Source organism: Prinia subflava, chromosome 2 (genome assembly GCF_021018805.1).
Source record: "Prinia subflava isolate CZ2003 ecotype Zambia chromosome 2, Cam_Psub_1.2, whole genome shotgun sequence".
Classification (NCBI taxonomy): domain Eukaryota; kingdom Metazoa; phylum Chordata; class Aves; order Passeriformes; family Cisticolidae; genus Prinia; species Prinia subflava.
The window spans coordinates 106,484,529-106,509,649 of NC_086248.1; the positions used below are offsets into that span (position 1 = coordinate 106,484,529).

At 45.3% G+C, this 25,121-nt stretch overlaps 1 protein-coding gene across 2 annotated transcripts; it reads right to left on the bottom strand.

Annotated features, from left to right (window-relative positions):
• Positions 1–646: 646 nt before the first annotated feature.
• HAO1 (hydroxyacid oxidase 1) lies at positions 647–24,001 on the bottom strand. Of its 2 annotated transcripts, none has more exons than XM_063391472.1 (8): positions 23,360–24,001; positions 16,920–17,071; positions 10,225–10,480; positions 6,770–6,945; positions 6,200–6,291; positions 3,507–3,665; positions 3,165–3,234; positions 647–2,773 (listed from the first exon to the last, which is right to left on the bottom strand). In XM_063391472.1, exons 1-8 carry the CDS (start codon positions 23,494–23,496, stop codon positions 2,703–2,705), a joined length of 1,113 nt encoding a protein of 370 aa, XP_063247542.1. In that variant the 5' UTR covers positions 23,497–24,001; the 3' UTR covers positions 647–2,702. The 2 variants fall into 2 exon arrangements, with proteins under 2 accessions (XP_063247542.1, XP_063247541.1); XM_063391471.1 differs by lacking the exon at positions 23,360–24,001 and adding an exon at positions 18,192–20,604.
• Positions 24,002–25,121: the final 1,120 nt, after the last annotated feature.

Sequence of the window (25,121 nt, forward strand, 5' to 3'; positions counted from 1 at the left end):
CACCAGCCTCCCAAACCAGTTGGGATTTTTCTCAGTACCCAGCACACCAGCTGAGTGCTGTCTTTCTGCATACAGAAGTATCACTCACTGTTCTCCCCTTATTTTTTTTCTATGTAGATATTTTTTCTTTGTATTTGTGACTTAATATGGAGCCAAAGTAAGGCCAGAAAATAATTTTGCTATTAAACCCATCATGTTTGTTATTCGACATTTGGGTAGGCAGTTACACTAAAGCATCATAAATGCAAAACACTTCTGCTCCCCTCTACTTCTGTGCCTGGATCTAAGAACTGTGACTAATTGTTCCTAAAAGTTTGTTAGGTTCACTTGTTACTTAAGACAAATAATTTTCTACTTAACATATTTCACAAAGACCTATTTTTTGTTACATTACTTATGTTCTCCTCAGAAACACTCTTGCAAACCACAGAAAGATGTACTATCACCTGTGTGCTCTGTTTTTTTCTCAGCTCCTCCAGATGAAGCAAGTGTGGAGATAGATTTTTTTTCCTTAGCCTGGACATTGTTCAGCTTTTAAAATGCTTGAGGGCACTCAATCTTTCTGCTTTTCAACCCAAACCAAACAGAATTACTACCTTTTTTTAAAAAGTTATTTAATAATTTCAAAAAGTAGTTGTGTTTCTGTCTCAAAATGAAAAGAAATTCTCTTCACAGTGGAATATTTTAAAAAGAGAATTCTACCAGACAAATTCATTTACTTTCTGTTACCAGTTTCACAGCCTTTAAGTCTTTGGCTCTAATTCTGGTTTTTAATGCTTGTCTAGTCTTACTGGGGCTGAACTGGAAGGCAGTCAGACGATTCTCAGATAACAGGCAGGAACAAACAATGTAAACCCCTTATCCCAGAGGAACTAGAAACAGGGAATTACGCACAAGTAACGAAACCGGTTTCCTCGTCATCAGAACTTCTACTGAACCTCAGAGTTTCAGAACTTTCCTCGAATCTGGTTGGGACAAAGACAGGAAACTGCATCTTCTGAGCTTTAGAAATAGACCTTAAACATGTAAACACAAGATATTATGCCCCTGTCTTTTAAGTAACATTTATATTATCTCAAATAAACAGTCTTGCTGAAGTTAGTCTGTAATTGACATCTGACACAGTCCACATTGCAACAGATATGATAAGTGCGGTAAACAGCAGAAATTATGCTTCTCTGTGCTCTGAGAAACATTCATATTTCCTTGCACAGATAAACTTTATTTTGTTGCTACGCAACTCTCACACAACAGACCACATTCTGCAGTAAATAAGAGTACAGATTTTACAACTGGAGGGCAAGCATGTGGCCTTTTGGGTTTTCTCCCCATTTCGAGTTCCAGCCCCAGCTTTAGTTCACATTATGATATTCCATCATTTCATTACAAAGCTGACTCTAAAGCTCAGTAAGGGATATTTCAAACTGAGCAAAGCGGAAGAGTCAGAATGCACGAGGCTGATGGGAAACAAATGGTGGAGCTGGTGATGTCAGCGAGACCAAGAAATTAGGACTTTTTTCTCTTCTTTAGTCTTCTTTAAAATGAACAGTTAATTTTCACAGCAGGATATTCAAAACCTGTGTGGCCTCTCCCTGCTCCCTGTAAAACTGCCATGACTGCAAGGGAGGTGAGACAGGTGAAGAGCTGCCCTTGGTTTTACCCAAGATGAGAACAGCACAGTCTTACCTCCTTTGTTCTTTACAAATGTAAAATTTCTCCTGAATTCAGTGGATATTTGGACTGTTTAGAGTACAGAGGCACAGATCCTGTGTGTCTCTGCATCATCATCATAAGCAGAGTGAAGAACACTGAGATTTATCTGACTGAAGGATGTGCGTGGAAACTCAATAGAGTCACTAGGCTCTTCCCAAGTCATGGGTTAATGCCTCAGTTATTCAAGTTTCTGTTTTGCACATGGCTGCAAATTCTACAAACTCTCCAAGGTAGCATCAGCCTTCCCTTGCCACTGTTAGCAAATCAATCCAGGTGAAAAATGTGACTTGGAGCTCCAGGTGGATGCAGCTGGCACAGTTTGGGCTGCAGGGATTCTCATTAGCCAATGATCTGACATACATTCAATGCACATACATAACAGCTGTCTGACTGCAGAGGGGCTTGTGCCACTTAAACATCTGAATTTCCCCAATTTTGCTTTGCTCTTTGGTTCCTTACAATGAAGAGTGCTCTGGGCTCCTACAGCCTACGTGCCACAAGCCCAGATGCTTATAAAGTCACTTAGGGAAAGGACACTCTGTTCATAAGAAAGCAAGATTTAATCTCTACAATCTACAGTCCAGTTTCTCTAAACAGTGAGCAAGAAGCATCTTTTGCATTTTAAATTTCAGCATTTCTGTTTGCTATCAAAACATTTCTGTTTATAGTTTCACTTTAACAACTAAATTACTCCCAGGCATGGAAATTAATTGTCAGCGTTTGTTGCAAAACACATTGAAGTTTCTGTGCTGGTCCTGTATACAGCCCCATCTCTAATCACACCTCCTAGTGTAGCAGCTTTCCTTAAGAGCCCGAGAGATTTGGAAACACCTGTAAAATTTGCTTTGAGTTCTTTCTTCAGCAAGTGATCTCCCTACAGAGCAGGGCGTCCCCTCGGTCAGGATTGCAGGAGGAGGCCCACTGAGGGAATGCAGTTGGATTTTGTCTGGAAGCACAACAGGCAATGCACAAGGCAAGAGTCTTCAGATCTAAATCTTGGAAAACAATACTTGATGTCTTCGGATCAGTGTCCTGCCAATTTCTTCTACTCTCCGGCATCCTGGAGGAGAAGTTGCAGATCAGTTCAAGCCCCTGATTTTCCAACCCACTCTAAGCCTTTTCTTTTTCTGCCTCATAAAAATCTACATTCTGTCAGATGAAATCCACCCCTTGGTGACCAAAGATTTGCCACTACTTTTCTGTGGATTTATTGCTCTCCTTGTGAAAAAACAAAACTGAAAAACAACAACAAACCCAAATAATGTTTTCACTTAATCTACTCAGTTCCCCATTTATAAGGGAGGGATAACAAGTCTTATGCCCATTTATCCACAGACTAACCTGTTTAGATTGCAAACATTCCTCTCCTGCAAGTTGCTATAGCATCTTGCCTGGGGCAAGTGAAAGCTCTGAGAAAATGTGATTACGGAGAGGAAATGTTGATGTCCCACCTGTCAGTGCCATTGCCAGGCGAAACTCTTCCTTCAGCATCTGGAGAACTTCTTTTGCTCCTTCTTCACCCTGGGGGATTAGGAGACAATGTGAACTATTATGTGTACATATATGTGTGTAGGTACAGACATATGTACAAGTGCCAAGAAAAGTTTTATGCGCAAACATAAATCCTGAGGGTTGGTCATAGCAATTTCAGCAAATAGCAAATCAGATGATGTGGATGCACAGAGACAAATCTGGCGCACGCTCCTCTGTGCACACACACAGTGTGCACATAATGAGGCTACAGAGTGAGTCCAGGGATCCAAAGTCATGCATTTGAGCTTTTCCTCACTTACTTGATAAGCCAGTCCCCAGAGGACAGGTCTGCCGATGAAAACAGCTTTGGCACCGAGAGCCAAGGCCTTGAGAACGTCCGTGCCTTTCCTTACACCACCATCCAGGAACACCTCCACCTTCCCCTCCACAGCCTCCACGATTTCAGGCAAGACGTCAATCTAAAAGAGAGAAACCAGGAACACGGCTTGGCTGCTCCTGAAACCCTGTTTATTTTTTGAGCCAACTCTCACACATAGGATGCAAGCTTTACGGCAGCTCAATGAGCAGTTGCATACCCAAATAACACAGCTTTGTCTTGGGAACCAGCAGTGACTTTGCAGGGTAGAAGGTACATGCAAAGGGCAAATACATTTGGAGAGTCACATAAACAGAACGAGAATCAGCAGGGTGTCACAAAATGGCCATCTGACTCCATGACACATCAGACACAAGCCACTATCTGATTCTTACGCAGAATATTTGAAACAGCAGCACTAAGGAAGCCTTTTGGAGGTGTTACCTCCCAAACTTCCAGTCGTCACTAGTTTGGGGATGAAATTGAATCAGCTCACTTTTTAAATAATCATCTTTGCTTCCCTGTTGAAATTTCCCACTCATTTCTCCTGCAGGCCACCTCAGGAGCCCAGAGGCAGGCACTGTACATACAGGCAAGGACTGAGAGAAACACAAACCTGGAGGAACTTAGAGTTGGCTGAAACTTTTAAATTATTTTCCCTTTTGAAAATGCATCTAAATACAGGAATAACTATAGAGAAAAACATCCTAATATAAGAAAATAATAATTTTCCTCCAAATTTTGAGCAAGGTGAGAAATAATTTATTTTAATGCACATATATGTTGCTTTCACTGAGCCCTGCTCATCCCCTTTCTCAACTTATCCCCCACACCAGTGATACAAGTAAGGGGGGAAAGTATTTTCACTGTTTTCAAGTTACAAATAAGTAACCAGGGAATTACCAGGGAATTAAGTAATTCCTCTTGCCATGCAAGGGGTCCCAAAGAAAGGATGAGCCTCCTGAATTCAAGCCTGGAGCATTAATTATACGGCAACTTTTCCTATGAGGCCACCTAAATAGTTTCTATTCATGAAAATCAAGAAAGGAACACCACCAGAAGCCAAGTATTAAGGAGACTGGAAATAGTGTGTGGAAGTAAGACAAAAGACACACAAATTCGTGTCTTTCAAATACGGATGTAATTAATTTCCTTTCTAATGGGTAAAAATGACTAGAAGATGGGGGGGGAAACTTGAAAGTGCAGTTTGTTTTTAGATTTGGATTAAAATTTTCTTGACGTTTGGCACTTGCTGTGATTTCCCCCTCCCTTTGGTTTTGCTCTCTTGCCAGACATATTTTGGATCTATTTCCATATCCAGAGACCACTTTCTACATCCTGACAAACTGTACCAACATTAAAGTGCTCTAATAACTAAAGCATGATGCAAACCATAATTAAAACATAGATTTCCTCAATGTGTAACTAGACACTAGAAATATTGACCAGCTTGGGTTCAGCTCACGATCTGAAACCCCACAAACCTGAAGCAAATTATTATGTTTCTAAATCAGAACCATTTAACATGATCTGATACAGATACATTATAAAAACAGCATTCTGAAGTGTTGTTCCTTGTACTATAAATCCAGGGAACACGTCAGCTTTAGCAGTTCTCCTCTGCCCTGTGGTGTGGCAAAGGAGTAACCCCTAACAAGGAGTTTGCAAATTTCTCTTCTACTGCAGCTGTCAAAAATTAATTTGTATTTCTTGAGCTCTCCCCCGTTCCTCAAAATGATGTTTTTAACAACCTTAAACGTTGTTGCTGTTGGATTACCTCACATACAGGCCTGCCCAAGAGTTTTAAACACCCTCAATGAAATTGGGGAGTACATTCCCAGGAGGTGACAAGAGGACCTGTTCCCCTCTCCCTTCAGAGACTCATCATGGAAAACAGGAGGTTTTTCATCGAGAACATATTGGAAATACTCAGAGAGGCACAACTGGGCTTTGATTCTCCTCCCTTTCATTCTCTTTTTATTTGTGCAGCTTTCCCACACCAAATGAAGCAAGATGAGTGATGACTGGAATTTTGGGGTTTTTCCTTCATCCTGAGCACATACTTTTTCATTTTCCTTTACTTCTTTCTTTTTTGCCGACTGAGAAATTCTCAAATCCCTTTCACCTTTGGAAAAGTCATGGGGTAGCACGACAAGGAAAAGGAAAAAGGAAAAACTGTAATTTAACCACTCTCTCCCTTTTCCAAAGGTGAAAATACTTGAAAGGAGAAAAATGGAGAGTTTCATTCTGCCTCTAGCTGTTCCTCAACTGTAATTTTTCAGAAGCCTCCGAAGAATATTAAAAGAGGAAAAACAACCCTAATACAACATTCAGTGTGCTGCAAATGGCAACGAAAGGTTTTCAAAAAAGAATGAGAAAGAAGAAATGAAAGAGCAGAGTGGAAAAATTTTTCTGAAAGTTTTTCTAATTTGATCTACCAAGAAGAGGCTGTGTCTAACTCAGAGTATGATGTGACATACATAGAGAAGTGGAGAGAGGATATTACTCATGGCTTAAGGCATAGAATACTTATTCCAGGTTTTTCCTCCAGCTTCCACGTGTTCAGAGAAAGCAAACAAGAAGGCAGAAGGCAGAGAAAATTAGATATTTCTGGAGCATAATGGCATCAGTACTCACAGTAGCAGGGACCCCATCAAGCTGCCGTGCTCCGTGATTTGACACGAGGATCCCATTTACCCCAATCTTTACAGCTTCTTTGGCATCATCAGCTAGGAAAAAACACAAACAGGACGTGTCCTTCCAAAAGTGGGAGCTTGTAGACACCACAATCAGGGAATCACTAAGGAAACCATTCTCAGCTCATGCAAAGCCACCTTAGGGCTTCAGCCTTCCAGAGCCTTGCCTCAACACAGAAAAAGATTTTATTTTTAAGTAATAAAACCAGAAAAGTAATTTGAAGTGTTGTAGCAGAACATTTTATCCCTTTGGATCAGCAGCCACTTTGGTTGCTAGCCTTTATTTTCTCTATTATGTCCCAGAACTCATCAGCGAGAAATTCTTTTGCTGAATGGTTTTGTCCACCGCAAAATGATTGGCATGGTCACATTAATGGCGGTGTTGGTGACGCCACCAGGCTCTTATTTCGGCAGCTGCTTCCACAACCACCTCCACTGGGGGGTTCCTAGCGGTGCAGGAGGCAGTGACAGCTCTTCCCTGGCCTTCCCCAGAAGCAGCAGAGCTACGCACCCCTGAGGATCCCTTTCAGCACGACGGGCAGCGAGGTCAGCCCCCGCAGCCACTTGATGTCCTCCCAGCTGACGGTGGCATCGATGGCCTCAGCAACGTACACGGCCAGCCCGCTGTTCTCGCCAAAGTCCTTCCCCGAGGAGAATGCCAGGTCACTGCTGGAGAAGTTTTTTAATCTGAAGTGACAGAAGACACAGAAAAACAGTCTGAGGGAGACTCGCTGTAGCCACGATCGGTCCCAAATGCCAGCATTCAATTCACCTGAGTTAAAGCTTTGCTGCACTGCAGGGCAGGAGCAAAACCAGCTGGCCCCAGCGTGTCAGATCCCCGTCCTCAGTGAGCCAGAACTTTTGGCTGACAAAGTATTTGATAATCAACATAAGCATAGTGTCCCTTGCAACCAAAGCCTTTCTATCTCTCTGTGACGGTTTTGTGATAACATTGGAACAAGTTTCTCTGGCCCAAGGTAACAGTCCTACTTTAGCAAAAGAAATATGGTTGGGTTTTGTTGTTTTTCAAATCCAAGGAATTCAGCTATGAGAGGAATAGGGGATCAGGGAGGTGGAGGAGAGAAGGAGGAACTTGTAGCAATGCATCTCTATAACAGGCCATTTTGATGCACCAGCCAAACTGTTGGTGAGAAATCTCATCAAGCCACCTGCAGTCTTGTTTTCAGGGTTCTCAGGGATTCATCAAGGTTACTGGGAAAATAACAGGGTTAAGATAAGAACAGAGAGCCTGAGAAACTGTCCACAGAGAATGTAAACCTTAGATACAGAAGACATGACGTGATGATGGACATTTGACCAGTTGGATGTCCTAAAGGAGATGTACCTGCCTCTTGAACCAGCGACTTGGCCAACCAGGAGTTGGCTGTAGGTTTTAGAATCTATAACTGGGATTGTAATGTAATAAACGTAATATAATATTATTATATTTGTATTATAATTATAATAATATAATGGTAAATGTAATAAACGGCTTCTGGTGAAATCATATTCAGTTGCCCATATCCCCCTGCAGGAAATGAAGTTTTCATAAGCTCCGTGAAATAAATGGATGTGCATGAAGCCCTGCAAAGAATTCAGAATTTTCATCTGTCCAATAAGGCCAACAGCCAGCCTGTTTGCCTTGTGTCCCTTTCGTACATTTCCTTGTGCAATGTATGGAGGAAAGGAAGCCCATGTGAAAGCATTAGCTGTTATTTGGGGTTTTCAGCAACAAAATCTCCCAGGTTCTAGCACATCCATGTCTCAGTTGCCCTGCTCTTCTAAAACTGTATCCTGTTCCACACTGGGCTATTTAATACTCACATTTCACATTTTGGGAAGTGCATGAGTGTTTTTGCATGGAACCTGGCTGGTTTCACTGCTGATTTCATGCCTGCAACAAGCAGCATTTCACATGGCTTTTCTGTTCAGCTCCAGGCCCAGAAGCAAACGAGAAAGGAGCGAGCTCTCAGCAAGATCCAGCTTTTCAGCTGTTGGTTTGTGGAGGGTGGGGTGCCCAGAGAAAAACAGAACCATGGATAAGATTATATAAATAACTGTTGTTTTTCTTGGCCTGGAAAATGCAGATCAACACTTGGATGAATGTTGCCTTACATACATCTCAGAGCACAATGGCACCTTGTTGTTGCTTTGAAACTTTGTTGAAAACCCGAAGCCAAGAAAAAGCTATCACATAAATGAGCAGAGCCCAGCTCTAGGAGAGTTTCACAGCAGCCTCTGCAACAAAGCGCTGCCCAAGCGGCGCTCGGGAATCTGCAGTGATTAATTGGAACCTTTAAGGATTACTCCAATTTCATGTGATTTCACAGGGTTCACTCGAAACCTTGTTATATTTGGGCAGGTGGGGTCAAAGTACTTCAGAAATGCCCTCCCGCTTTCCTCAAATGTCTTTGGGTTACTGGACTTGCATTCAAGAACTCCCCAACCCCAGGCCTTAAAACTCTACTGCGCTAAAAAAATCAGCTATTTAAATAATTGTTTAATTTTCTCTTTTAGAGTAAAAGGTCAGTGTGTATTGATAATATGTCAAACACAGATCTCTAGCACGATTCCAACATAGGACACACCGATACCAGTGTGGTACATTTTCATGTTAGATCTGTTAGGGCTTTTTTGCTTTCTGGTGCTTTCCTCCTAAAACTGTGCTTTAACACAGAAATCAGGGCAGAGTTCCAATCTGTCAACCTTTATCTCTTAGTTACAAGTACAAGTGCATGGGGGAGAGCCCTCAAGCTCTGGAGGGGTTTTTGCCAGTGAGGTAGACAATCAGATTCACTGCAGAGCCCCCATAGCTTAGCTTCCTTTTGAGCAGTATGGAAATTAAGAAAAACCTCTAGATGTGATTCTTGCTAAGTACATGTTACATACAATGTGTGTATAGTATAACACAACAGTCTTTGGAGACATAGAACAATTCAATTTCATTGATAATATTCAAAACTAGCTTTCACCCAGAACTTACCTCAAAGTTTATCTGCTTAAAAATACATTAAGCTGTTTTTGGTTTTGGGGGGGTTTTTTTCTCCGTCTCTCCATTTTTGTGTTCATTTTCATGCTCTGAATAATTCTAACATGTGCCATGGTAGACTGTGGTTGGTACCAAGACCTACATGTAAGAACCTCACAAGATTTTTGGCTTCAAGTCCTGGATATCCCATCAAGTAAAAATTCTGCCAGCTAGTCCTTGGCTGCTAGAACTGTGCCAGCCTATATTTATCAGGGGAGGCTCTACAATCTATCAGTTCATATTTACAAAAGGCCAGGCAAATCATCACCCTTAAACACCATTGTAAGGTTAAAATTCTGGTTTAACTCTCTCTCAATTAAAGTTGAATTTCTCATTGGCCCAGCAGTGGGGAAGAACTAGAATTAGGGCTGGAGTCAATCATGATGCCAGAAATTCTGAGACACGGAAAAATGTCCCCAAACACACTTTGGGCTAAAAATTGCCCTCATGGAGAATTTAGAAAGACTGATACCCACATATTTGTGTATTTGAGTAAAAGAAGGGTTGAACCTGTTTGAAAAGGGGCTCTGCAATCATTAGCAACATGTCCCTGGACCCAGAGCAGTATCACAGGGTAACACAGAAGGAACCATAACATCTTTTGGAAGGGAATTTTGGCCCACAGAGTCCAAGCCCCTTCCGGAGCCCAGCCAGTTTTGCTGCTGGATCCCAGTTCAACATCAGAGCAGGTCACTGTGCCCAGCTGAGGTTTGAAGACAGCCAAGAATACATTGCCACGTGGATGAAGAAAATGCCCTGCGTCTCTTCCTTCAGCAGCCTGCAGCCTCACATTGCCCGGCACAGCTTCTTTGGCGGGGTGCAAACCGGCAGGAAAGCTTCGCTTTGACCCACAGCAGATGGCAGCCCAAGGTACGGCCGCAGCTCCCGAGCTGTGCCCAGGACAATCTCCCCCCTCCAGCCCGTGGCCACAGCGGTACCTGAGGTGCGGGGGCAGCCGGAACCTGTTGCGCACGTCGGCGACGCGGCGGCCGAGGTACGGCGTGTCCACGGTGACGAAGATGCCCCTGTAGCCGGCGCTCTCGGCGCGCCTCACCAGCGACTCCGTGACCGCCCGGTCCTTGTACACGTACAGCTGCAGCCAGCGCAGGCCGCCCGGGGCTGCCTCGGCCACCTCCTCGATGGAGGACGTGGCCCAGGAGCTCAGCATCATCCCTGTGCCCACGGCCTGGCAGGCTGGAGGAACACAAAGGGAGAGTCTCTAAGCAGCAGCATTAAAAGAATGCAGTTAAGGCTTCCAGCTTTTCGAAGGCTGCCACGTTTTGCCTCCCAAAAATCACCGTCTGCACTGCCAACCCAGGCTGCACCAGCTAACCTCGTACAGGTATGTTTTTATGAATCTGTCACTTATTCTTTTTGCAGTAATCTGTCACTTACTGTAAAATAAAGGAAAACACGCTGTAAAACTCAAAAATATTAGAGAAAGCCTCGTTTTCCTTGGTCTACCACAGTATGCATATTTTTCATGTAAATGGACCTCTGTTTGAAGACGTCATCCCCAGCCCATGGAGGAATTAAAAAGTGGTCTTTATGACAACATTTTATTAAATAAGGATTACAAGCCTCTTGGAGTGGAAACTTATGAGCAGCTTATTCAAACAATTCGATTACACCCTCCACCAGGTAGTTTTTCCTCACTGGAAATACAGCAGCAATCACCCAAACCTCTCTAGTTCGTAACCATTCTGTTCCTCTCCTTAAATTACTGGACGTAGTTCCCTCTATATCAGGAATGCACAGGAGAGTTGCAAACCCAGGAACTGCAAAACCCTTGCATCAGATAAGGGAGGAATGTAAATGTTCAATCTGCCTTTAGGTATCTGTCCATTTATTTCCATATTTTCCTTTTATTCCCAAGTCTACCCCTACAACCCTATGGCTGCAAAAGCAAAAATTTAGTCAGAAACTGCACAATAAAACATTTTTGGTGAAGAGAAGATGTAAATCACAGTATACCACCCATATCCTTTCAACTTAGCTGCATATGTAGCAAAAGAGAAAATAGTGCTTTTCTCTTATTTAAGGTTAGGTTTAAGCAGTTTGATTCAATGAGAGTTCAGCCATTCCAGACGGGGTTATGGCATTTTCATGCAAGCATACTCAGAAAATTCCTCTTGTCTCTCCTGTAAAGTTTGCAGCTCTCTGGTGAAGCACCAGCTCAACACACGTAGTTTAGATCTCTCAGGCAAATCCAAAGTTCACAGACAACATTTTTCTAAGTTTTAGAAATTCCCAGTTCCAGTTTTGGTGGATCTGTGCTTGGTCATGATAATTTTAAAGCTTATTTTGACAATTTTCTAGACTTTTAAAACCGTGAGATACCAAGGCCTGAAGTGCTGCCAGGTTTGGTTGGGGGGGGGGGGGTTCTACCTTAAATTAGGTTTCTCTAAAAATACACTCCCGCTTCTCACACATTTAGCTGCAGTTGAAGAAAACAGAAGTAACTCATTCCCTCTAACAACCATATTTTACACTTCACTGTTGAGGTGCTGCAAATTATTTATTATTTCAAATCAGTCCTACTACATCCATACTCCCACAGGATGCTCTTGCTGTAGTATGTGACATTTGCCAGAGTTTAGCATGAGATGTTTTTGTAAACCAGCCTCTCCTCATGCCATTTCATGACTGCTTTTAGTTGTTTGGTTTTTATGGGTTTTTTTCCTGGTCATCTTCAGCTGGGGCAGTCCATGGAGTCACAGAATAGTAAAGAATCTCCTCCTCGTCTCTAATCCTAACCTGCCCTCTGGCAGTTCGAAGGCATTCACTTTTGGGCAATTCAACTGAAGTATGTTACATAGCAGCAAATGGGACAGGACACGCTTGGGAGCTCTGGTGGGGAACAAAGAAAGCCGTGACCTTTTTTAGCCTTTTTTTCATTCTGAAGCCTCAGAGCATCCTCTCCCCATCTGATGGAGCATCACTTCCTTACGTGGTTTGGGAAGGGTTTGGAATTTGTCCCTGCGGGCAGCTCAGAGGAAGAATACTTCAGGGAGGGCACTGGAGAGGAGCCCAGTTCAAGCTTGCAGATTTTGTCGGGGTTACCTTGTATGGGAATGGGAACTCGCTTTTTTCCTCGAGCTGGGCAAATTCCCATCATTTCCCTTTTAGGGGCATCTCCGCAGGCCAGCAGTCAAACTGCCCCCACTGGAGGCATTTTTCTCAGAATCCACCAGTGAATCCACTGTCCCCAAGCTAGAGGCCAGAGGACATTCCTCGGGATCAACACGATGTCCTCTTGGCACAGCGGTGTTTCTCAGGAGCAGCAGCCGTGTTCTTGGAGCTGCATCTCCCGACAGACAGAGTTGTTTAAAGAACTTCACGTTACTCTCTCGACAAGCCACACTTGGCTGAGAGATCCCTGTCAGCCTCTCCTCCCTCAGCCCTGACAAAACCCTGCGTGCGAGTGGTGCCTGCCATGCTCCCGTTGACACAACGCGTTCTGTCAGCTGTGCAGGACGGCTGGAGGGGAAGGGACATGCGGCCAAAACACAGCTGGGATCTGCCTTGCACGTCAGGCTGCCTGGGCACACTTGTGGCACAAAGTCCCCTGGCCACGCCGCTCTCTGTGGGGAATCCAGGCCAGGTCAGCCCAGGCCACGTTGTCCCATGTGACTACTGTCCTCTCCATGACTCTGGATTGATATTCACATTCATATCTCAAAATCAACCTCGTCTTCTGATCCCCACATGGGTAACAGGTGGGTATAAAGCCCCGCTGTTTGCACTGTGGCTGAGCACAAAATATAATAAATGGCTAAACCCCTCCTTCCCAGTCACAACCATTTCTGATGGGCACAAGAACCCCAAATTTCAGTGCACACCAGCATCATAGAGATAAAAAGCACAGTAGCAGCCTGTTAAGAGCCAAAGGAGCAAAGGTGTTGCTCCCCCTCTAGTGGGAATGACAGAGCTGCCAGAAACTCAGCTAAAACAGGCAGCAAAACCAGCTTTGCAGTCAATATTCCTGTTCTCCATTTGGCAAAGCCAACGGTGCAGTCATGTTGCAGGTGATGGTGAAACCCTTCCCGCTTGTGCAGCAACCTGGAGAGTGGTTTGAGTGCAGCTGCAGAGGGCAAACACAAAAACTTCAGCCCTTCAGCAACTGTCAGTGACCTGGCCAAGAAAACAGCTGGATTCTCAGCCTGATTTTCAGCCATTCATGGAGAAGCCAGGCACTGCAATGCTGCTGTGGGGTGAAAACATAGGAATTTAAACTACCAGTAAATGCAGTATGGAATAAGCAGGAATATAAACACAAATCTCAATAGAACAGCGCTACAAATCTGTTTATAATCAATTAAGGTTGCAAAAAAACTGCTATTCCTTGCTGAGCAGCTGATGGTACACAAGATTTTGAGTCAGTGTACTCGAGGTGGGTCCTGTGGACACGGGGACCACCTTGGTCTGCAAGCACAGCATGAGGTCAGGGTGGCAAACAAATGCCTTGGCATGGAGGAACAGTGAATCTGCTGATGGACAAGCAAGAAAAAAAGATCCCATAGAATCAGAAGGGTTCTATTGAAAAGTGTTCAGAAAACAACCTTTTGCTCTTCAGTGGCTAAGATTATTCATCAAATTTGGCAAATATTTTTAGTCAGAGAGGTTGAAATTGGAGTGGGAAGGATGAGAAAAAAACACCTAAGTCAAAATGTCATGTGTTGATCTTTTCAAAATGGAAATGTTTTCTCCCGAGCTGACACTTTTGTTTCGAAACAGAACTATAGCAAAAAGCATTAGCCAGTAGGAAAATGAAATAAAAAAATTATGATTTGGATCAAATAAAACATTTCAGTTAATCCAAAACAATATTCCTCCCAATTTTTCAGTTTCTACTGAACAGAAAATCCATTCTTTGGAAAATTGCCACATACACTGATGAGCTACAACTAAAATACCAGGGAATATACTTGAAGAAAGACCTAGAAAAACTGGGACAACTGCCAAGGTGCATGAAATTGTTTCAAGGACAAGAGAGCTTTCTCTGTAAGGAAGGACTCCTGCTACATTCAGACATGTCAGAGAAAAGTGAGGAGCAGCCTTATTACAGCCTGCATAGACTTTTTAAAAAATTAATTTATTATTTTCAAGTCTAGCTAACAGGAGTACAAGTAAATCCAACACCTGTATTTGAGGTTGTGCAAGGTTTGACCATGACTGCAATTTATTCTGCTCAGAGTGGGGTCACTGAACCTTTGGAATAACTTACATTGTGTTGGCTGGCCTGTCACCAGCAACTCTTAAAGTGACAATTGGATGCTTTTCCTAGAAAAGATTCTTTACTCAAAGAAGAACTGCCCGTGAAGGGGTGTTTTAGGTGAGCTGACAGAGCCTGCCCTGTTCTGGGAAGGTGCACACTCCTCTCCACCAGCTTGGTTGCTGTGGGAGAGCATCCCTCAGGAAGCAGCAGCCCCCAAAACCCTGAGAAGGCACAGAGCAAGAAGCTGTGAGGGCAGGGGGTTCTAAGACACACCATGACAAGCCCTTGTCCTGAGAGGGGACATTTACCCTACAACACGTGGGCAAAGCTGCCGGGAGAGCAGAGCTGTTCCAAGCGAGACGCTGTCACTCCAGGAAATTCCTCAAGCGTTGTTCTCAAAACACCAGGAGTTCAGGGAAGGAGCTGTCATTGCTCTCTTCACCACCCTGCCCTGCAGGGCAGCGTGGTGTGCACCACTATTATCTCTTGGGCTTCCAGGCCAGCCAGGCAGACTCGTGGCACACAGGGAGGCTCCCTGGGGAGCTGCTCTGCCCCCAACACAAGCCAGGGCCCTGGCAGGGAAGGGGCAGGACTCAGCCACGCTGTGCTATCATGGCCACAGCAGAGGCACCACCTCTTACAGCACTTCCTGCGCACTTGAGCCAAAAAAAGCCAGGCTTCTGGAGTGAGCATGCCAGGCTTTGCAGAAGCCACAGGACTATGGATCAGACTTGCTTGGCTCGTGCAAACCGGTGCAGCTGAAGCAGAAGCTGAATTAAAGCAACCAACAGTTTGCTCACTTAAACTCTGTGCTACCTCTGGAACAGAAGAGAAGTTGGATGTGGCAAATCCCCTGACCCCAAGTGTCCCAAGTTGAAGAGAATCTTTAAGCCAAATGTGTACTTTACAGCTAATTCCTGTCATCTTATAAGGTCAAACCAAAAGCTTGGCGCTGAGTGCCCCACTCCATCTCTAACAGCACAAAACCAAAGCCATTTTCTTTCTCCCCCAAATGCCAATGCAATACAGAGGGTGTGATTTTAATATGCCTTCCTTTGAAAGCAATGAAAAATTCACCAGTTCCAGTGGATAAGTTTACTGGACCACACATTCCAACTGGTGCCAGTACACTGAGCTGTCCCAGCTTGAAAAGGAACATTAAATGCAATAATCATGTGTTAAAGTTTGAAAAGGTGGTACTCAGCCTTATTGTACCACTCAACTTTGGCATGCCATGGGGGATTTATGCCTTAAAATGTGGCCAGGCTGCAGCATCAGTGTTTTGGCTAAGAAACATCCTGAATTTTGTGTCAAACCTCGCTCTCACCATCGCATTAATATGTTTGCATTTAGTGTTTCAGGGTTTCATCCGTGCCCAACCTGGCCCACAACTAATGCGCAGGAGCTGCCAGAGGATGGGACAGCACCGGAGCGTCCGCCGGCCCTGCCCACAGCGATCCGAGGTGCTGGAGCGCCATCGCGTGGAGTGCGCCGGCCCTTACAGACGGGGAAACGCCTTCGCCGGGAAGGGGAAAAACGCGGCCCAAGCGTACTGTCAAATTGGAGAGGTGTGTTTTTCAAGGATAACGCTGGGGTCGTGCCGTAACCCGCCCCCGCGCACATCACACGATGAGGGCTGAGGGCAGCTCCAGCTGCAAGGCTGAGAATTCTACTCACTTCACACCAGCATCTGCTGCACTGGGCATGGAAGCGCCAGTAGATGAATAACACAACCACGCGCAGGATTATTTATTTTTAAATATAATCTATTTATGTTTTGCACCCTTTTCCGTTCAGCACCAGAGCACTGAAATGTAGAGCCCACCCCTCTTCCTCAGATTTGGTGCCATTCTGCAGCTGGAGTTAAGGGAGTAGGCGACAGTTCCCCATCTGAATTCTGGTTAATATATTTCTAAGCTGCAGCCTCTGTGTTGGCAGTGTCTTTGTGCAGCTTCTAGCCCAGAGGGACCCTTATCTCACTGCCTCCCTGGGATGCTCTCAAAGAGCTCTCTTCAAAGCAAGGGCTTTTCCCAGGCAAACAAAGGCCTCGGAATTTCTAGAGTCAATTCTCTAAATAGGAAGAGTGTTACCGTGACAATGTTTATAGTTACACAGAAGGTATAGGTAGGTAGGTATATGTTTCCAATTTTATATGCGACATATTATTCCCCTCTTGCATCCTGCATTACCCCCCGCCCTGTTTCACAGAGAGAGAAACCACACTCAGAGGAGTGAAAAGGTAAAAGACAAACGCGGGAGTCAGCACGGTTACCCCGAGCAGCAACTCAAGGCCACGCCGGGGCAAGGAGCCCGCGGGGCTGGGCAGGCAGCAGCACAGCAGAGCTGCCACAGCACCCCCGGGCCGTGCAGCGCCCGCAGCCCTGCCCCGTCCCTCTCCACCCGCACAGGGCTCACCTCTGGCGGTCGCCGTCTCTCCGTGGGGGTGAGCCATGCGCTGCATGGCGGTGGCGGCCACGCACACGGGCACGGAGACCCTCTGGCCCAGGACGGAGGTGGACAGGTCCATCACCGACACGTCCCTGAGCACCCGGGGGTACAGCTTCCACCTGGCACACACACAGATAAACTCAATTTCAAATGGCTGCAGCTTGGGGGGATTTACAGCTCTCAGTGGGCAAGAGCAGGTTTTCCTGCTGCCACAGGAAAAGTGGAAGCTGTGTTGGAGCTGGAACAAAATCCCACGGCGTCATCCAGAGCTGCAGCAAAACCCCTGCAGGGCAGCAAACCTGGAGGGAGCAGGCAAGGAGGGACCAAAGAGCAGAGAGGGTGAAAGAGGCAAAGACCCCTGTAACACTATTGGCTGGTATGGTTTGAAAGGGAGGACAGGAGCTGTAAAACAGTGAGGTTCATGGTGAGTCTCAGCCCCCTGAAGGCCTCCGGGCAGAACTGGGTGCCAGATGCTGTATGCAAATGGGAAAAGTCATCAGCCACCCTCAGTTATCCCTTCGATGGACTAGGGTACCAAAAGACAAGGGATTTTTGGATAATACAAGCCTGGCCTGCATGCTTGGAACTCCCTTTTCAAACCAGGGCAAACTAAACCACACTTAACCTGAAATTACAGTTTACTGTGGCCTGGCTGGACACCACATATCTGCACACACATAGAAATTTACCTTTTTCTCCTTCCCCACACAAAAGAGCATCACAAGATCATGATCCCTATTATGGGGACCACTAGACACTTTGGATGCACAGTTTTATGAGGGTTGCATTCCTGGAGATACCTGTGCCATGGGACTTTTCCCCATCATCCAGGAGTTGTCACAGCACTGCCACCGGCAGAAGCCACAAGAGGGGGTGCAACACCTGGGGCAGGCCAAAGCCTCCCTGCAAGCACCAACCTCTCACTGAGACCTCCCCCTCCCTCCAACAGGGCTCCCATGGCTCCTGAACTGTAATTACAGAGAAGAATTAAAAATGCATGGTCTAATACTGCTGAACTTGAGCAACTGCTCAGCACCAGAATGCTTGAGACTGAAAATATTACAATTACCAGCACAGAGAGAAAACCAGAGCCACTGCTACCCTCTGACAGGAAGTAGGGGTGAGCTTGAGTGTGTGTATTAAAACAATTCAGGGGGAAAAAGACAAAATCTCTGTTTTGTAGAAAGATCAAGATACATTTCCCCAAAAAGCCTGGGGCAGAGCCAGGATGAGACGCACCTTGCTGGAGGCTTGGGGCTGTGCCAGCTCTCCAGGCAGCGCTCCCCAGGGAGGAGAAGGACGGTTATGATGCTTGGAAGGAGATGTGTGGCTGTGGAAGTCAGCTGTGCTGCTCGGTGCCAAGACACACACGGCAGGAACATCTCCTCACGCTTGTTTTCATGCCATTGTAACAGTTTGTTATTTTTCAGGGGAGGATGGGCTGAGGGTGGGACAAAGAAAACAGGACTTCTTTCTCCACCTTTTTTTCCTAATCCTCATTCTGAAGGCTTCCACTCTGTTCTGAGGTATCTTTTCCCAGCAAAGAAAGAAAGCAAAAATCCCTTTGTAACCTTGCTCATTTATACAGCTAAACCCCAAAGCATAAAGGATGTGAAGCATCTCCCTCTTGCCCAGGCTCCTGGTTTCTCTGACCTGTCAGATTGTTACTGCCACTGCCATCTCACAGCCAGCCTGAGAGGGTCAGTCCTGAGGTACAGCATCTCTGTGGTCCTTTTAGCTGGGAAGAGAAACAGGAAGAGCCAAAATCCCCCCAGCAGTGCATGCAAGAAAAATGATGCAGTCCCAAGCAGAGATCCCTTATCAGGGCACATCCTCTGCACCAACATCCAGTCAGTGCTCCTGATCCGGAACTGACTGGTCCCACAAAAACACCAAACAGGTTCACTACCAGAGTATCATCATCCTTTAATAAAACCTGATCTTGCTTTGGAAACTGGGGTGTTTCCAGCTCTGAGTTTGACAGATATGTGAAACCAGGCATTGTCTGGACAGGGAAATGCCCTTAACAGCAGCAAGGAAACCTCACAGGCAGTATTTCCCAATCACCAGGGCACACATTCATTCAGCTGCCACACAGCACCTGCTTCCTCTCAGTCTTTCAGTGAAACATTTCCTGCATATTTTGGATAAAAACTTGGATTTCTTTCTTTTTTTTTTTAATTCATCATCTCCTCATCACCCACATCTTTTTCCAGCCAAGTCCACATTTGTGTGCTGCAATCAGCAACTGAGAGTGAATGCATCCTTCTTCCCAGCTGGAAGCGGGAGATGCCGCAGTGGGGAAGGCAGAGAGCACTCCCAATATAGGCAACTTCAGCTAAAAGCTGTTTTGAAGGAAGGATTAAAGGGAATGAAGGGAGATTAATCTTTTGGGTTTTTTCCTTTTTTCTCCATGCTCAAAAAAAAAATCTGATTGTAAATTACCTTGCAGTGGGGTAACAGAGAAGCACTGGCTGCTTTCAGCCAGGAAAAACATTGACATTTTCAAACTGCACCATATTTTCAAGCAGCTCCTCTTGTTCCTCTCCTGAGTTGTCCCAAATCCCCTTGTTCTGCAGGGCAAGAAGCACATTTGGGAAGAGACACACTGCTCAGGCCAAGCCTCCATCATAAACCAAACCCCGTTTGCTGTCCTTCTCTCTCCTACAGTTCACTTCCTTTGAGAAGGAGCAGGGGCTGCTGCTGAGCCAGGCTAAGCAATAGCTGCTTCTCCTCGGGAAAATTATCTTCCCTCCCAGCAAGTCTTGCCATCCACACTCTTTGTGGTGCACTGGGAATCCGAGGTGAAAGACATCACAACAACATAGCTAAATTATTATTCCAAGCATTCCTTTCTTTTTTCCCCCCCCTAAACTTCCCCGACTTGCCTGACCCAGTCCCACTCTCAGCCTTGCTTTTTTAAACCAATGTTTAGATTACTTCTGTGGCCATTTTAATGCCTTTAATTGCCATAAGGTAACACCACGTTTGCAGAAAGCCTGCGCTGATGCTGGTACTGCAGAAGCAGGAGCTGCTGTTCCTTGCACACAACAGAAGAAGGCAGCTTCTCCCAAGGCCTCTGGGAATTCCGTGGCAGGGTCGATTAGCAGGAGCCTGCTCCTACACACCAACCTCCCCGCTCCTTGGCATGCCAGGAGGGGAGACTCCAGACTGATTTCCAGAATGCCACTGAGCTAAAGGCGTCCTGACCTTGTCACAAAAATCTCTTCTCTATTCAGGCCCCTCACTTCTGTGACAGCTCGGGAGGGGATTTTAGCTCCAGACAGGGCTGGGAGGACACTCGGGGATGCAGAGCAAACCCGAGGTGAAGCAGGCAGACACCACAGGGAATGACATATGCTCTGCCATCCCAAATCATCCTTTCTGGCCTTAGTGCCTCACTTCTGCCAGGGCCATTTGAGAACCATGAATAAGAAATACTTACCTGGCCTCAGCAGGAACACACTGATGTCGACATCCCAGTGCTGGTTCTTAGTCCCAGAAGAACTGGGAGCTGGGGGACAGTGGCTGTACCTGGTGTTAAACCATTTTAAACACTGTCCTTGTGGGGGCACTTGGTCCTCTGGTATCTGATTACACAAAGTACCTCAAGGTCAAAAGGCCAAGACATTAATTCTGTAATCCAATGAGGATGAATCGTGCTGCTCCAAAAACGGCATGGAGTGTTGCAAACACACTGCAGGATCCAACAACACAACCATCCATTATCATTAGTTCTTGATAACAATAGTAATATTTGTCCTTAATACGATCTATTTGTTTCTCCAGAAATGAAACCGTTTGCCAAAAAAGAAAATAAAAAATAAAGGACTCACAGATGAACCCAGCTGTTTTCCACCTCACACCTCACCTGAATAATCCTGCACCATAAAGGTACAGGCTAACAATTCTTGCTTCTGGTTCAGTTTTGTGCTCTCTCTTCCATTTAAACTTATGAATATAAATATTTCATGAACTGCAAACTTTTAAAATCAGACTGAACCCTGCAACTAAGCTTCTGACAGGGGAAATCAATGGGAAACGAAGCTGAACATACTCCTGTCTTTCACAAAATTATCTGACTTGCTGATCTTTGTGCCTCGGGGGTGTAAAGTCCATCTGACTTTATATTTACCCACAAGCTGCAGTCAGGAACACGCAGAAACATCAGGACTATGTGAGGGTCAGAGTGAGCAGCACTTCCCCACCTCTAACAGCTGGGCCATGCTTCTCCCAACACCATCCAAGGGAAAAAGAAATGTTTTTCAAAGTCCTTTGTGTCAAATTGGTCTTACAAACCAAAATATTACAAAGTCTTTATAGCAAGTTCTGCCTTTTAGAGATGTATTCCCAGGAAGCCATTGTGAACATGGTGTAAGGACTGCTAATGTCAGCATCCCACATGCTGAGAAAATGAGATCTTGTTTTATTTCAGACAAATATAAAGGGAGGGCGAGCAAAGAGGGAAACACCTCCCAGCCCCTTCATCCCCACACTTCTGAGGCACAGGGACCCAGCACACCAAATGAGGGGCTTTCAGCCACGCCAAATGTCACTGATTTCTTTTAATGTCTCAGGCTATTCAAGGCACTGCTAATGAACATCCCCTTCAGTCCCAGGATGCCTGCAAACACCAGTTTTAAACATATGAAACTGGAGGGCTTTACTGAAAATCTGATAGAAGATTCAGGAAAGATGAGGTAAGCCTGAACCCCACAGGCAACCAGCCTGATGTAAGGAGGTCTCTCATCAGAGGAATCTATCCCTGTGGCAGGAAACAGCTTTAGAGCAGAGCTGGCCTTATCTCCCTGCCAAGACCGAGCTCTGCTGATGCCAGCACAGCAAGGGACATGCCCAGCTCTTTGTTAGCCTGTCTCTGGCAGCTTCAGATCCCACCTCACCATGATGACTTCAGCAGTTACAAGTAAAACATTCACTGCTCCCGCAGTTTATTGCCTGCAAGTACTTCCTTGGAGCATCCTTTCCTTAATGTCTCATTTTGGTTTTATGAGGGCAAGTAGCATCAGAGCATCTGGAAGCATTAAAGAAGGTCCAATAGAAATCAGCTGAACACTATCCATCCCCTCCTGCTCCTATGCACTCCTCAGGGCAATCTTTTGGCTTGTGTTTGAGCAGGGAAATTTTTGTGATGGCAGCTTCTGCATGCAGCTAGGAGGTCTGGAATAATCAGTGGAGGCCAGTTGTCTTCTCTTGACATTACAAAGCTTTTCTATGTATGTCCTTAAAATTAAGATTCTGGGCCCTTTGATCCTGCTAAATGAATTGTCACAGAGTTTCTACAACCTTCAACTTGTATCAGATTTCCAGCTGAATGGCCCATAGCCTATGGAAAAGCAACTGGAGCAGTGAGTAGGACTGCAGAAAAGCAAAGCGGGGAGGGAGAAAGACTAAGGATACAACTGGAAAATCATGGTTTGGTTTGTTAGACTCAGAGCAACTAAAGACAAAGCCTCCGCAAAGACAAGTGCAAGGGGTTAAACATCTGCACCAACACAGCCCCGAAGGAAGGAGATGTCAGCAGCTCTTTGAGCAGCTTGACTGGGCTCAGCTGGGCTGAGGGGAGCAGCCTCCAGCTGCCTCCTTCCCTCTGCCCTGCTCAGGGACGTTTGGGAGTAGGGAACCAACTGATGTGATGTTAATTGTGACACTTCTACCGAATCCCACAGCAAGTGCCCACTGACTGTGTGCTGATCTTGTCTTTCTGAGGCTAAAGGTGACCTGAGCTCAGGTTTTGACAACAGTTCAGGGGGCCAGTCTAAGTCAAAACTGGCTTAGAACAGTTGCCAGCATTTACAGTATCTCCTGGTGAAGGGCTGAGCTCCTGCTGGAAACCCCTGAGCACAGCTGGGCCACCCAGGACTGAGCCCTGGATTTCCCAGCTCACCCAGGCTGGGAAATGCAACTCCTTCCTGCAGGGCCCTGCAGCTCTCATCTGGGAACTAACTCAGTTTAGGAGAACTAAGGAAAAGGCAAAACTGACTAAGGACCTAAAAAGTACAACCCCACCTCAAAAACCCCTAGCTGGTACTATAACCCCAAATGTAGAAACGACAGAAATTACCGTTTCATTGGCTGATTAAATATTGGAGCTGAAGGACTCTGGAGAGAATTTCTGTTAACAAAAGAACCCCAAAGTAGGCAAAGCTAAAAAAGTGCTAATGGATTTTAGGGATTGCTTTTTGACAGAAAATGTTAGGTGGAGGAGTGAGAGGGGAGAGAGAGTCGTCCTAAAAAGTCAGTTGAGAGTTTTTTTTGCTAAAATAGAAAGAAGTTGCAGAAAAGTTGAGTTTCGTTCACAGAGAAAAATCTAAAATTGCACCAGATCTACCAATAAAGCAGAACTTACACCCCCTGCCTCCCACCCCAGCCTTCAATCATCCTCCTACCTGGAAAACGCTGCGACATTATCTGCCAGTGTTTCCTGGTCATCCGCCCCGGAGCGGTAATAATCGTACACGGATTTGGGCAGAAAGGTTTTAGCATGCTCCTCAAAATCTGCAATGCACACTGGCTTGCCAGACATGGTTGCAGATCTCCCTGGGTTAGTTTATTCCCACTTCCCACTCTTTTAAACTCTGGAGTTTTGCCTGTAAATCATTAATATGAGACCTCATCAGGATTCCATTTATCTACATTCCCCCCCCAAAAAAATAAATACACCAACTTCTCGTGTCATACTGGACTTCGGCACCATCTTTTAGTTCCTATGGTCAAGGCCAGCCTAGAACATGACAGAATAAAATATGGTAAAAAGAGAGAAAATTAGTAAGCAGGGAAAGAAATATGTAGTTAAACCTCCAATATCTGGAATGTACATTCCCCTCTGTCATCCAAAATATCCAGGAGATTGAAAGCAGAAAGAGTTTGCTCACACCCAAATAGCAAATCTTGTTTTAGGTGATTTCTAAAAGCAGGTCCCAGCCTGCACATTTAGGGTAACACCTAACACAGGTGAGATTGCAGTAATTTCCATCAGAATCCTGGATACAGAGGCCAGTTGCAGAGAGCCAGCTGCCAGACATCCTTGGGCAAACAGCTCCTGATTTTCAGGTAATTCCATCTCCACAACCCAGGGGGCTCTCGTTATTCTTAAAATGTTAAGGAGTCAGATGCACTCACTGGCTTGGAATATAATCATCTTATCAGAGACAACCCTCATCCAAAGTGTAACAGACTTGGTTAGTATTTCTTGATTTCTCCTTGTTTTAAATTTTAAAAAATATGCCAAGTTTGCAACAGGTTTACAGTAGCTGTTTGACAGGGAAATTAGGAGTATATCACGTGTATATAATTCAGTTTTTCAGCTGCAGACTGCACATTAATATCAATTTACACACAATTACACCATGAGGCATTTGTCACATACCAGTGTCAGAAACAATTCAAATGCAAACTGCTTTAACCTTGGCATTTCACTGCGCTCGCAGCAAAAAACTGGGGACATGTCTGCTTGCATTTATTTCAAGTTTGCATCATCTGTGCTCAAAACAGGTATTTATCCTGGAGCAGGAGACAGGAAGTGCTGCAGGATAGCTGAACATTTTAATATGTGCAGCTGAACTCAACCTTAATGAACCGAAAAGGTTTTGATGTTGGGAAGTTGCAAAAATTACTGGAGACAATAGTCCCCCTCTCCACGTTCTGTAATGTTCTCCAACTGTTCCCCTCTCCACATTCTGTAGTGTCTGTATTCTTCAAAACTCTTCCCACCTTGATATTTCTTTTTCCACTTAGATGCTTCTCTGCCACATTCCCAGGATATTGGTGATTTACTTTAATTGCCATTATTTGCCACTTGGGCTGAAAGCTCCTTCTCTGTTGTCAGGTTTCTCAGGTGTCACCCTTTATGGATCCTCCCACATGTGCCATCACACCCCAAAGGCCCTCTGGGACCACTGAATTCCTGCTGCAATCCAGCCAACACACCTTGGGAAACTCCACAGAGCTCGGGGTCCAACTGGAACTGGAGCTTCCAGCAGGACCCACCACTTCCCGTGCTGGCTAGCTGCAGAGCTGGGGTGAGGTGGAAGGGGCCACTATCAGCACAAGGGAAGCAAAACTAAGGAAAACACGACATTTAATGCCAGGTCTCCCCTGCACATCTGACACCAACACACACAGCATCCAAGTAATTGGCTCCTCATTTTA

What these genes read in the sequence shown, in the direction of transcription:
- HAO1 (XM_063391471.1), bottom strand. Translation starts at nt 18,334, where the DNA reads ATGTTCCTGCCGTGTGTGTCTTGGCACCGAGCAGCACAGCTGACTTCC. An exon ending in CGGCTGCCCCCGCACCTCAG is followed by an intron (nt 6,946 to 10,224) that starts GTACCGCTGTGG and finishes CTGTCACTTCAG; the next exon opens with ATTAAAAAACTTCTCCAGCA. An exon ending in GCTGAAAGGGATCCTCAGGG is followed by an intron (nt 6,292 to 6,769) that starts GTGCGTAGCTCT and finishes GTTTTTTCCTAG; the next exon opens with CTGATGATGCCAAAGAAGCT.